We start from the raw sequence: 14,025 nt of genomic DNA, 5'->3' as shown, positions 1-14,025 counted from the left end.
ATAAATATAAAAATGTTATATGTATGTGTGTGTGTAACAGAATCACTGTGCTATACACCTAAAACTAACACAATATTGTAAATCAACTATAGTTCAATTAAAAAAGAAAATCATGGGTTTCCATAACCCTCCTCAAGTTTGATAATTTGCTAGAACAGCTCACAGAACTCAGGAAAACAGTTTCTGTACCAGATTGCTACATTGTTATAAAAGAATGCAACTCAGGAACAGCCACTAAAAGAGATGAGTGGGCCAGGTCATGGGAGAAGGGGCACAGAGCTTCCATGACCTCTCTAAGCATACTGTCCTCTCAGCACCTCTGAGTGTTCACCAGCCCAGAAGTGTGTCTTCTCAAATCCTTTTGGTTAGAGGTTTTGTTTTGTTTTGTCTTGTTTTGTTTTTTTATGGAGGCTTCATTACAGGCACAATTGAGTACATCATTAGCCCTTAGTGATTAACTTAACCTTCCCAGGAGGTTGGGGCCAATGGGCCAGTCCTCTAATCAGCTGATTGGATCCCCTAGCAACTGCCCCCCACCCCCCGCCCCATTCAGAGGCTATTCAGGAGCCCCCAGCCCATAGCCATCCATACCATACTAAAGACATGTCCTTCAGAGATTCCAAGGGTTTTGCGGGGGTGTGTATCAGGAAGCAGGGGCAGAGACAAAATTCTGTTTCTTCCTGTGTCACAAGCCCCATTAAGGTCCACCAGCAAATGAGTTAATTTCAGGGATTCTGCTCAGGTGGAAAAAATAACAAGGAGAGGCGACAGGAGGCCGATCTTCTTTTCTGTTCTTTCTTCACTTCTCATAAACCACACACCTTGGCATGGGCCCTGATTCAACCCGTTAGTTGTTTCTTCCATTAAAACACTGGACCTGATGATCTTTAAAGGCCTGATCAATTCTGAATTCCAGCAAGTAAGAGGCAGAAAGAAAGCAGTGCGGGAAGGTATTGGGCTGCACCCCGCAGGCCTGCAAACCCAGTGCTTGTCCAGCTTCAAGACTGAAGAAAAGGCCCAGAGGCAGCAACAGAGTCATCAGTGGTTTAATGGGTGGGGGAGCTTACATGTCTGAAGCAAGGTCCTGGAGCAAGACCCCACTGTGTTTGTGGCAGACAGCAGGCAGGACTTGGCAGTGGGCAGGGGCAGATTACTAGTTAAAGGGGAATTGAAGTCAAGTTGGCCCATTGGTTACCTGGGAAACCAGCCGGGGAGCACGCCCCGTACTGCCCCTTTGATAAGCTGTCAGGTGTGGGTTCTGATCTAAAGACTAGAACAATCATTACCTGGGGCCAGGGGGCAAGAATGTAGGAAGGTCAGTCATGTGAGTGGGGAGTGGGTGAAGCAGGCGCTGGTCGAGCAGGGGATGAGAGAGAGCAAGAGAACAGCCCTCTTGGGTAGCCTGATCATACAGAAGGGGTGGTGGGAAGGGGGGAAGTTCTCAAGTATAAATAAATGGAGATGGAAAGGCCCCATATGGGAGACTTTTGTTTTTTCCAGAAGTGGTATCTTACAGAACTGTTTCATGAGTAATTTACTGGGCTAGTATCATTTGTTCCCCAAAGAAAGCTAGGGTATATTTTGAAATTTTGTCAACAAAGCAAATTTTGAGACACTTAGAATCATATTTTCCATATTTCTATATTTGCCACCATATCAGTAAACTAATGATGCTGTGGCCATCAAGCCAGCAGCCACTGCAGCTGCCCCGAGTTGTGTACTTTGAGGGGATTCAAGATGGAGAAAATTGAGATACTGGCCCTAGATAGTTAAGGTGCATATCAAAGGAATGATTTCAATAAGCCCAGACTCTTGCATCTTCTCATACACAGAAAAACTCTAAATTCATTAACTTTAGACATCTGATTTTCTTTAATTAATGGTAATCTTTTGACTAAGGCTTCTCCAGTAACTCAGCAGTAAAGAATCTGCTTGCAATGCAGGAGACCCAGGTTCTATCCCTGGGTTGAGAAGATCCCCTGGAGGAGGAAATTGCAACCCACTCCAATGTTCTTGCCTGGGAAATCCCATGGACAGAGGAGCCTACCAGGCTACAGTCCATGGAGTCGTAAGAGTAGGACCTAACTTAGTGACTAAACAACAATCTTTTGACTATCTGGGTTTTGTTGCATAACTCCTGTATATCCTGGCTCCTTCCTTACATCTTCGGAGCTGTCCTTTGGAGCTATCTGAGAGACTGTCTTCCAGGCTTAAGTCTCCAGAAGTTTCACCAAATAAAACATAATTCTCAAACTTTTACGTTGTGCATTTTTCAGTCGACACATATTTACTTTGACACCCCAGTGACTCAGGTTGCAAAGACAAACCTAACTCCCATGCTTAGCTCAGTAACAATGATAACAATTTTGGGTGCTTGCTAAGTGCCTGATCCTGTTGTAAGCACTTTCCAGGCTTCAGCCCTCATAGCAAACCCAGGGTAGGTTCTATTATTAGCTCCATTTTGCATAAGAAGAACAAATTGCCCAAGGTCAAATAGGTGATGAGCCAGGGATGTATTAGAGCTCAGTTTGTGGCTACAGAGCTCTGGGCTCCAACCAGGAGGCAGTAGGTCCTGGGTAAGGCTGTGTCTCATGCACACACACACACACACACACACACACACACACACACAAGTAAAGGAGCTTTCCCAAGAGCAGTGTATTTGTGTGGCCAGCCTTTGTACAAGGCCCTGTTCTAGAGTCAATTTACTCTTCACAACAGACCTGCAAGGTAAGTGTCACTATTCCTACCTCACATATCACAGTAAATGCTGGGTCTAGAATTCGAAAGTCCAGGGCCGTCATGGTTAGGCTGGAACCTGGGACCTACACTGGAGTGCTTGGCCCTGGTCACACATCTCCTCAGGCAATGGAATACAAAGAAATTATAAGGGATTAAACATAACTGCACAGAGCACAGGTGGGACAAATTATGGACAACAAGATACACAAAAGGCCACAAACCAACTGCCATTTCTGAGGTCCCAAGAGCAAAAGCAGGGTAAGCTGTCCATGGTCCCCGCTCATGGCATCACCAAGAGGGTGGGCAGACCATGGACCCACCTGTTGTTCACCCCTTGAAGGACCCAAGCTGTCCCTGTCCCAGAGTGCACAAGGGCACCTGTTACTTGTTGTCACTGCCTTGTGCTGCAGCACAAACCCCAATGAAGCCTTGCATGGAGTTCTCATCTGGCCTCAATTTCTAGTAACTAAAGAAAGAGTCCAGGGGCCCATGTTAGTGACAATCCCTCTGTGTCAGGGGCCTTCAGACCAGGGCATGTGAGCACAAGAGTTTCACAGAGTGACAGATTTAAGGAAACCAAGTACTCCCTTTCCTCAAACCATCAGAGAGAGCACCTGCCAACTCAAGGTCAGGGCTGAAACCAGTGAGAGGCAGTAAAGGTGGCAGGACCTGACTTCTCCCACGCGATGCACGCAGGTCAGGGCTGCAGCCTTACCTAACTGTATCTCAGAATGTTTGAGATTGCAGTGACGCACGCGGCTTTGGAAGCTCCTCCTCTCTGTCTCTTCCCCACTCTTAGCTGGAGGAAGAGCTTTGAGAGAGTCCTTTGTCACCCAGCCCTCCCTGTGGGCAAAATCCACAGCATTTTAAAGAGGGGGAGGAAGGTGTTTCCCTGTGTACTTCAGATAGCTAAAGAGTACACCTTCAAGTAAAGCAAACATTGTAAGAACTAAGTATTTTATATTTTCTTGGGCATGTATTCACACTTTTTAACAGTGTTATGGAGATAGAACAGACATGCAGTTAGCCTCGGTTATTTAAAGTATATGACACAAGCTTTGTGCTACATGCACATACCCATGAAACCACTGCCACCATCAAGATAAATGAACTTACCTGCTGCCTCTTTAACACCCTTCCCTCCACTTGCCCTGTCAACCATATCCCATCCCTAGGCAATCACTGATCTGCCTTCTGCCATTTCAGATGTTTCATTTTCTAAAATTGTATATACATGGAACAATACAGTAGATATTCTTTCTTTTTCTCTGGTTCCTTCCACTCATTCATTCATTTGCTCCATGCATCAATATTTTGCTCCTTCTTATTGCTGAATGTATCCATTGTATGAATATGGCACAATTTGTTTATCCCTTCACCTGGTAATGGATATTTAGACTGTATCTGGTTTTTGGCCCTTACAAATACAAGTGCTATGAACATTTGTGTCTTTTTATGGAAGTATACTTTCCTGTCTCTTCGGTCAATACTTAGGAGTGGAATGACTGGATTATATAGTAAATATATGTTCATTTAAGAAGCTGCCAAGCTATTTTCTAAAGTGGTTGTCCCATTTTACATTCTGCCAGCGTATAGGAGAGTTTCCCTTATTCCACATCTTCGTCACACTTGGTATAATCAGTCTTTTTCAATTTTAGCCATTTTAATAGTTGTTATGGTACCTCACTGTGGTTTTAATTCACGTTTTTTTCTAATGGCAAATGGTATGTTTCCACATGTTTATTTGGCATTCATAATTTTTTTCTGGTGAAAGGTCTTGCAAGACTTTTGCACATGTATTCTTGGGTTCTTTGTTTTCTTGTTACTGCACCTTGATAATTCTTTATATATTCTGGATTTACCAGTGTTTTCTCCTCACCAGTGGATTATCTCCTTTTTTTCCCTTTGGCCACACCACGTGGCTTGTGGGATCTTAGTTCCCTGGCCAGGGTTTGCACCCAAGCCTTAGGCAGTGAAAGCATGGTGTCCTACACTAGATCACCAGGGAATTCCCAGCCCAGTGGATTATGTTTTAGCTCTTTTAACAGGGTCTTTCAAAGAGAAGTTCTTTATTTTGGTGAAGTATGATTTAGCAGTTTTCTTTTATGGACTGTGCTTTGAGTGTCATATAAAATCCTTGCCTACCCCAAGCTCATGAAGATTTTCTCCTATTCTTTCTTCTAAACATTTTATTCCTTTTTATTAAATTTTGTCAAAACAATACCAAATACCATAAATCCATACTCATCTCTTACATTGATGCATTACTTGATTACAAGCAAAAGATGAATATCATTGCTTCCTTGTTATCATTGCCAACTTCTCTATTGTTCTAAATTCCTACCATAGATTTCAATGTCCACATTCTACCAGGAGTATATTGTGGATTCTTCTGTAAATAACACACTTGACAATAATTATTGATGCATGCTTTGTAAGCCCTAACACACTCACTCTGTCTCTCTGCTGTTAATCTTTCTCATTCTAGTGATAATTTCTAAACTGCTGCCCTCTAAAATTTAACTTTACATTTAATAATTGTCAACATTCAAGTATCTTTATGTTTGATGTTAATAATAATCATGATACCTTGATCCCAAATAATTTTTAACTTATACTTTTTTAAAATTAGCATTTCTTTTCACAGATATGTTTTAGTTGCAAAGAAGTATGGTAGTGCGAACAATAAAAGACTTTCAAGCTTAAAAAATATTACATTAGGGTGAAATTCTGTGGGAATATATAATATTCTGTGGGAATATACCCATTCAAAGGGAAAAAGGAACAATGAAAATTTTCCAATCATTAAAGTAGAGCTTTTCCTGTATTTTTTTTAAAAATACTTTGTTTTTTAGATGCTATTGTTAAGTCACTTTAGTCATGTCTGACTTTCTGTGACCCCATGGACTGTAGACTGCCAGGCTCCTCTGTCCATGGGATCTCTAGGCAAGAATACTGGAGTGGGTTGCCATGCCCTCCTCCAGGGGATCTTTCCCACCTAGAGATCGAACACACATCTCTTATGTCTCAGACATAAAGACATTCAGAGAATGGTTCCTGTGTTGGCAGGAGGGCTCTTTACCACAAGCACCACCTGGGAAGCCCTTAGATGCTATTAGTTACATTTAAAAGAATGGTTTTATTTTTAAATGGCAGTTATTTGCAATATGCCAGAAATTACATCCTTTGCAGCTCTTTAAGCTGTGATGAAAAATTTTAGATGTCAATGTAAAAATTATAAGGGTGTAACTAAAGTTTTCAAAATTCTTTCAGAAAGTATGTTTTGTGATTTTTTTTTTTTAAAAGGCAACACTACCACTACAGCTTATAGTCACCGTGCCACCTCTCACAAAAGAACTAGCAGTGGAGGCCAGTACTGGCTGAGTTCTGGGCATGCTCCTGGGAGAGGGAGACACCATGCTCAGAAAGTGGATTTACCTTGGCACATTGACTGTTCCTGGAGGGGCCCGGGCAGCGAACCAAACATCTCAAACGCCTCCTTTCTCTGAAGGGAAATTTAAAGGTGAAGATCACAGGCCAAGTCAGTCTCATACCCTGTAGGTGGAGAATCTCCTCAGCACGGTACTTGGGAGGAGGCAGGAGGCAGAAGAGAACAACAGCTGTGTGAGAATCCCACCCCCTCAACCAGCTCAGCCACTTTCTCTGGCAGTGCCGTCTGCTCCTTTCTTCTATTGAGGTTAGCCTTAATTATAAGGCAGTGTCAACCAGTCACACTGAAGCTGGATTCTGTTCATCCAGTTAAGAGAATGGAGACCCAGGAAACCTTGGATATTAAGCAGACATGGTTTGATGACAAAAAAGGAACAGGAGTGGTGGGAGCCCTCAAAGGGGTCTGACCAGGTACCTGGGGGACAAGACCACAGCGAGGGGCAGAGAGAAGGGAGCACCTCGGAGATGGAGGGGCACTGAAATCACCTTGATTGATCTTTCCCCCTCAAATAAGCCCAACCACTAAAACTGAAGAACTTCCTCTAAAAGAGAAAGACAGATAAAATTAGAAGGTATGAAGTGAGGTACCTTAAGTTGGACAATCTATCAAATTTTAAATGTGTACACTCATTGAATAATTCTATTTTTAGGAATTCATTCTGCCATTATAGTTGTACCTATACAAGGATAGTCTTTGCAACACTCTCTATAACAAAAGACTGAAAATATCCTAAAGTCTATCATTAGGGGTTAGGTTAAATAAATGTGGTGTAATTGTTAGGGAAAAAAGACAGCCAGGAAGCAGTTTGCAAGAAGATGGGCAGATGGACAGGCTGGTGCTGAGCAGTGTGTGCTGGCTACCTCATATGTCATCCAGAGCACACACTGGGGCAAATGCTGAGATCAATATTGTATTGGCTTAAAACTGAGGCCACAGCCAGATATCACCATCTCAAAACAAAACATCTGGGATTTTAGAAATTAATCTAAAATCTCATCACAAAGAATGTAACTATCCTTATAATTTTGCTATTAAGATTATGTTGATTAAGTTAAATGATTAATATTGCATATTTAAATTTTAAACTTGACATCACAGTGCAGGAAGAATATTAATAATTGCTCGGTGTGGTCAGCTGCAGTTTTGTGGTGGTAAATAGATGCTCACTTCACTGAGAATGGTAGAGAAACCAGGGATGGTTTTGGATATTATATTTTCCTGGACTTTTTTCTTGCCTTCATTCCTTTTATGTTCTGTATTATGTCCAGATTAAAGGTGATTTGCTATGGATATTATACACACTTTGGTAATATTTTATGCCTACAAAATGTTGAAGTCGAAAAACTGACATTCTTTTCTAAAAATCCATTTTGATAAGATGTGAACTCCCAAATAGACTTTATTCTTGAAAGGCTCATAGCCAAAATGGAATTAAATACCAACATTTAAACATAATGGTTAAAGATTATTTTGTTTAACATAATGAACGTTAGATACCAAGCCAGTTGGCAAATATTAGAATTATGATTTAATCAAACCTCTATTATTCTGCCCTGTACTATTTTAAATTAATGGGCTTCCCAGGTGGTACAATGGTAAAGAATTCGCCTGTCAATGCAGGAGATGCAAGAGACACAGGTTTCGATCCCTGGCTTGGGAAGATCCCCTGGAGGAGGAAATTGCAACCCAGTCCAGCATTCTTACCTGGAAAATTCCATGGACAGAGGAGACTGGCGGGCTACAGTCCAGGGGGTTGCAAAGAGTTGGACATGACTGAATGACTGAGAACACAGCTCACAAAGACTATAATGTTCTTCCTAAAGTTATCTAGCTACCATTGTCTCTCAATATTCTTTTAAACTCTCAGTCTTGTTCCCTATTCATTTGCTAATTTTAAAGGGCTTAATTGTGTTTGAACATAAAATTAGCAGCTTTCACAATCATTATTATTGGGGCATTCTACTCTTACAGTAATAAATATGCATATATAGTTCAACGGACTAATTGAATTTCAACACATGAAGTATAGAGATTTCACTTGAAGAATCATCTAGACATTTATAGTGAGTGTGATCTATTAACAATAAATCTAAATGGTGTGCCCTGTGCATGTCACCAGAGTTGACAAGCTGAATTGATATAATGGTAACCTATTAACCACAGCTGTAGCTCAGGCACAAGCTCGGGTGCTATAAATGATGAAAAATACACATTTATGTTATTGAACTCAAGTCTGTGTGCCTGCTGCACAGAGAGGCCAAACAATATCAAAACGTTGGAATGTGGAGCAGAGAAAGGTTTACTGCAAGACTCGGAAAGGAGATGGGTGGCTCATGCCTTAAAATCCCCAAGCTCCCTCAAAGCTTTCAGCAAAGCCCTTTTCTAGGAAGGGTGAGGGAGGGGCGTGGTTAGTTGTAGCAAACATCTTGGTGTCAGATCCTTTGTTCTGCAGGTCAGCCATGGTCAGGTAATGATGTTCCTATAAATCTCCACCAAGCAAATGTTACTCTCTGCTCTGACAAGAAAGGACAAGGTCCCAAGACTCAACTTTCACCCTCCAAGGTCCAGTTCTGGTTAAGAGGAGGGGGTACTTGTGCCTGCCGGTTACCCCGCCGAGGAGCACTTGTCCAGCACCCAGTCTGGGTCCTCCCACCAGTGCCCGGGCCCTGCTGAAGAGGCAGATCTCAGCTGGCTGATATGGGCATGTGTTCCGCCCATGTTACAATTAAACTTCCAAAAGCTGAGGCTGAAGGTCAATTCACAGATTTTTGGCTGAATATCAAGGTACCTTGGACAGCAAGGAGATCAAACCAGTCAATCCTAAAGGAAATCAACACTGAATATTCATTGGAAGGACTGATGCTGAAGCTGAAGCTCCAACACTTTGGTTACCTGATGTGAAAAGCAGATTCATTGGAAAAGACCCTGACGCCAGGAAAGCCTAAGCGCAGAAGGGGTTGACAGAAGATGAGATGGTTAAATAGCATTGCTGACTCAGTAGACATGAGTTTGAGCAAACTCCGGGAGATAGTGAAGGACAGGGAAGCCTGGCGTTCTGCAGTTCATGGGGTCACAAAAAGTCTGATATGACTCAGTGACTAAACAACAAAAAACAAGGTCAAAGGCAAGCTTTGGTGACATACAAACACACATTATATACATGTGTATCCATTGTCTACCTTCATCTGCCTCAGGGAAGGGAAACTTGGAGCCCAGGAATCAAGAATGGCAGACTCTGAGGAAGACATTTCCCTAGGTTCCTGCATGAGGACAGTGGGTTCAGGGTACCTGGTTTCTCCTGAATATGACCCAGCGCCAAGTAGCACAGCACACTCTGAGACAAGTTAGAGATCCCAGAGACAGGGCCCAAGCAACACGGGAACACACGGCTGGCATCAGAAAGGAAAAAGCACCATGTGCAAGAATTTTTCCCAAAGCTCTAGGGATCACAGAAGTTGGTAGGGACACTTGGCCCAACACTGACATTACACAGACCAGAAAACTGAAACCAAAGAGGGAAGAGATTTGCTGAGATCACGCAGGTGGTGAGAGGTAAAGCTGGAGAGAAGAGTCCTTGACAGTCTGTGCAACACCCATTCTCCGACACAATGAATAAGCAGAATGGGTACTAGAGGAATAGAGCCTGTCCATTGCCAGATGTCAAAGCAAGTTTGGTCAGTATCCTCTCTCTCCAGGTGACATGTGCTAAATCAAACTAGAATTTAACTTTGAATATAGAGGCTTAAATTGTGCTGACTTTGTAACCAGGACTTGGGATCTAGCCTCTAGTGGGGGAAGCCCAGGTACTTGCCCAGGTGTATCACCTCCTGTCAAGAACACCTGCCTGACCATGTGGGAAGATGATCTCTTTGCATTGTTAATGGGCTCCTAACCTTGGCTGCTTAAGGGTTACAGCTGAGCGGCTCAAGGACTGGGCTATGAGACAAGAACTCTGTACTCGGGGTCCCAATAACTGTCCACCACATGGCCAGTGTCTGCCACCAGAGAGAGGAGGCCAGTTTTTGTTCTAAATCTCATCCATCCTAATAGGAAGAAGGTGCCCAGCTCTATTTCTTCCTCCTGGAGAAATGAACCAAGCCCTCTCTCAGGCTCCTACCTTAACCCCACCTTCCCTGATACTTGATTCTTCCAACTTCTGATTCCTTCTGAAATTGAGTGCTCAGGTTTGACCCACATCCACTCTGCTAGATGATTGCTGTTCCTTCATCTGCTTTCTGTCTTCATATATTATGATTTGGGATTACAGATACATCCTAGTTTTATTGAAAATAGTGACAGAGCTTTTGTTTTTTGTTCTCTTTGAATTTGGAGTGATGTTGAGATACCATCATTTATTTACATTCCCCAAGTCTCTGCTTTGTTTTTCAACATAATTATTAATTGTATTTTTTGGTTTCCTGAATTCTCTAAATTTTCCATAGTGAAAGTGTATTACTTTAATAAGAAGAAAATGCACGTGCGCGTGCACACACACACACACACACACAAACACACACACAGTTATTTTGAGACAAGAGGGCCCAAGAAGGCTTGGAGCACCCAACCTGGCATCTTCCTCCCTCTTGCTGGAGGTTCTTGCTGGGCCAGCTGGCCCAGTGAAGCCCCTTTTTCTTTCACACTTTAGCTCCCTGACACCATGCAGCCATCCATGTGGCCTCAAGCACCTGCCAGAGAGCATCACACCCTCATCAGGGAGCACATTTCTGGTTTCCTCAGTTCTGGGCCAGGCTATGAAGTAGCCTGTGCCATCCATGCAAGCTAATTGCATGCAGCGTGGATCCTTTCCAGAGTTATGAATTGAATGGTCATGCCTCTGAAAACACAACAGGTTTTACAAACAGAGAATTCACAGTGTGTGTATGTGTGTGTGCACGCATGTGTGGTGTGTATTTTGCCATGACACACATGAGTTTACCTCCCACTGTTGCCATTCCAGTCACAGTGGCTGGGCATGCCACAGGAATTCTCCATGACTACTTCCTCCAGACCTGAACAGTCCCAGGCATATATGAGTGACCCCTGTGAAGCAGGAACCCTAGGCCCTGGAACACTCTTGAACTTCCCTGTCCCTATGAAGTCCAAGGGAACCCAAAACCTCAAGACCTAGCACAGACCCCTACAAGCTCTGCATTCACAGGGTGAGCAGGAACCCAGTGAGCAATACCCAAATTGAGGGATTTGGGCATCCCCAGAAATCCTCGTATGTTCCTTGAGCTCTGACTGGGCTCCGCCTTGGCCTGAGGCCACTGCTGTTGCCCTTGTCCTGGTGAGCACAAAGGTCTCCAAGACACACGGGCCAGGAATGCTCTTTTCTTCCTCCTCTCCTTCCCAAGATTCTCTGCCTCCTCTATCCCCAGGATCTCACACTTTACAGCCTAACCTACAAGTAGATTTTGCTGGGAATCCTGTAAGAATTGATCCAGCCAATTAAGTCAGGAAATTGCTCTCTAAGTTTAACATGTCCGTCAGTCTCATCCAAAATGGAAGCATTGATTTGCTGGGCTGAGACTTTGAGGCTATTTTGATTTAATCCAGCAAAAACTACAGCAGGCTTCCCCCACCTCACAGGCTTAGTCATTTCTCAGTCAACTTTGATTTATTAAACTCAGCAATGTAAATACCTCATAAAATACCCCTCATCAATACTCCCCTGCTGGAATCACATATTTCCACTGTGGAGCCTGATAGTGCTGCTTAAGGGAACAGGCAGAAATTTCCTGTTGTACTGCCTTTAGTTTTCTTTGTGTCCCTACTTGTGAATTTGTTTATCTGTAACCTTTTTTCCAACAAGGGTTTAGGGCAACATGTGTGTGGAGATTTATTCACAAATGGCAAGTTATCCTCTGTTAAAGTCAAACTCTACTTGGGTCATCTGCCCCACTGTGAGAAGACCATCTGTCACCCCAGTACTTTGCCCTAATTGATCAGACCATGCCAGGAAGAGCCCACAAACATATGCACGAAGACAACGTTACATCTGGAGATTGGGTATCATCTTTAATTAATCATGCCACAGCCCAACATCCTTTTTGTTGCTGCAGCAGATTGTGATTGTGTGTGTACGTGTGTATGTGTTCCTGAACAGATGAGGGGCCAGCACAGACTCCCAAGCAGGTCTCAGCCAACAGCTGCATCGAGCAGCAACTGGAAGGCAGTCTCCAGAGCAGCACGGGGGCTGGAGTCCCGCCTCCCTTGCTCCTGGGCTACCATTCGTGCACTCTGAAGGAAAGGCTGAGGGATGAGCCAGCCCAGATTAAAGGACTTCTCAGCAAAGATCAGCCTCCAGCCCCCAGTCCTCACTGCCTCTGACCAGAGGGATGTCCCTGGGCCATGTTCAGACTGCTAAGAGAAGGCAGACAACCTGGGCCAGCCTTGGTCCCCATGTCACACTGGGGCAGCACCATGATGGCCCAGCCCTGGGCAGAGAATACAGAACTATTAGGGCCATTAGATTAGTTTCTTTCCAAGATAATTGGGATGTGGCCCAGGCCCTTCCTGGGGCCAGTCAGAGAGGGGCAGACTCAGCCCATGATAGCCACACAGGCCCTCATTTCCAACCCACACCTAAGAGCCTGCCTTCCTGACGTCTCACTCTCCAATTCCCTCACACACCTAGCAGGTCCACAGCCCAGACATGGCAGGGGAGATCAGCATGATGGTGGGTTGCAAGCCGGCCACGAGAGACCTGGGCTGAGCCAGAACTGCAGCCACATGCCAGCCTGAAGCCAGTCCTCTCCCCCATGGTCACTGCCAGGCAGAGCTCTCTGAAGCCGGATGGGACCCCCCACAAGGCAAGGCAGCAAGTTCCTGGCCTACTGCAGAGGGAGAAAACCAAACTGGCTCCACCGTCCCATCTCCACCTGCTCTGTGCCTTTGGAAGGCAAGGAGCCCAAGTCCCCAGGACAGTGATATCAGCTGTTGGGGAAGCACCGTTGTCCAGGTGAGGCCTCAGGCCGGAAGCTGTGTTTGTTCAGTGGGCTTGGGTAGTAGGTGGTCGTGTACACGTTGGTCTGCTGCAATGGGTAGAAGTTGGCTCTGTCATCAGGGATCAGGTTATTCTTGTTCAGGGTCTGTGGGAGAAGGAAGGAACCAGAGAGGAAAGGGTGAAAAGGAGAGATGGGACAAGGGGACAGGCCAGGGCAAGGAAGTCAGGAGCCCATCAATGAGAGAACATTCTGGCTGCTGACACAGTGTTCTGTTTACAATACCACTGCCCCCTCTGAGAGCCCATCCCAGTGATGCCCAACTTAGGGCCAGGACCCCTGCACCCATCACCCAGCCCCTGCTTCCACAGGAGGACTCCCACCTTGAATTCCATGGGTGTGTACTTCTCATTCTTGGGGGTGCCCCCACCCTTGTAGTGCAGGTGGTTGGGGGTGGCGGGATGGACGAGCGTGGACTCCTGGGACTGGTGCTGGCAATGCTGGCAGGACAGGTACACCGCCAAGGTCAGCAGCCCAGAGCCCAGGAAGCAGGAGATACCTGTGGCCACCAGGTGGATGAGGCTGAACCCTGGGAGAGCAAGAGGCCAGAAGGAAGGAAAGGGCCACTGTGAAGAACCCCCACCAACTGCCTCCCAAGAGGAGGCTCTGAGACATCAAGGGCTTTGAGGCCAGAGCTATCAGAAACAAGGAGGCTGAGTGGCCTGTCACCAGGGACCTGTCTCACAGGACCACCTGTGGCTTGGGTCACAGGAGGCAGCCAGTGGTGTGGAGTTGCATGACATCTCTTGAATACAGACTAGACGACCACTTCTTAGTTGGGGGACAAGAGCAGAACTGCCTGGACACCCCTACATATGGTCTACAGCA

The 14,025-nt window shown here is 44.9% G+C and overlaps 1 protein-coding gene across 1 annotated transcript in view; it reads right to left on the bottom strand.

The window, feature by feature from the left end:
- Positions 1-12,205: 12,205 nt before the first annotated feature.
- The window catches only part of SEMA5B (semaphorin 5B), a 42,938-nt gene continuing 41,118 nt past the window's right edge, over positions 12,206-14,025 (bottom strand). The window contains exons 21-22 of the mRNA XM_061167938.1: positions 13,521-13,726; positions 12,206-13,284 (exon numbers count right to left, since the gene is read on the bottom strand). Coding sequence (XP_061023921.1) covers positions 13,126-13,284; positions 13,521-13,726 — 365 coding nt within the window. The 3' untranslated portion in view covers positions 12,206-13,125. The remainder of the gene's footprint in view (positions 13,285-13,520; positions 13,727-14,025) is intronic.

The sequence above is a fragment of the Dama dama genome, chromosome 19 (genome assembly GCF_033118175.1).
Source record: "Dama dama isolate Ldn47 chromosome 19, ASM3311817v1, whole genome shotgun sequence".
In the NCBI taxonomy this organism is placed as follows: domain Eukaryota; kingdom Metazoa; phylum Chordata; class Mammalia; order Artiodactyla; family Cervidae; genus Dama; species Dama dama.
This window is presented reverse-complemented; position numbering and strand designations above follow the sequence as displayed.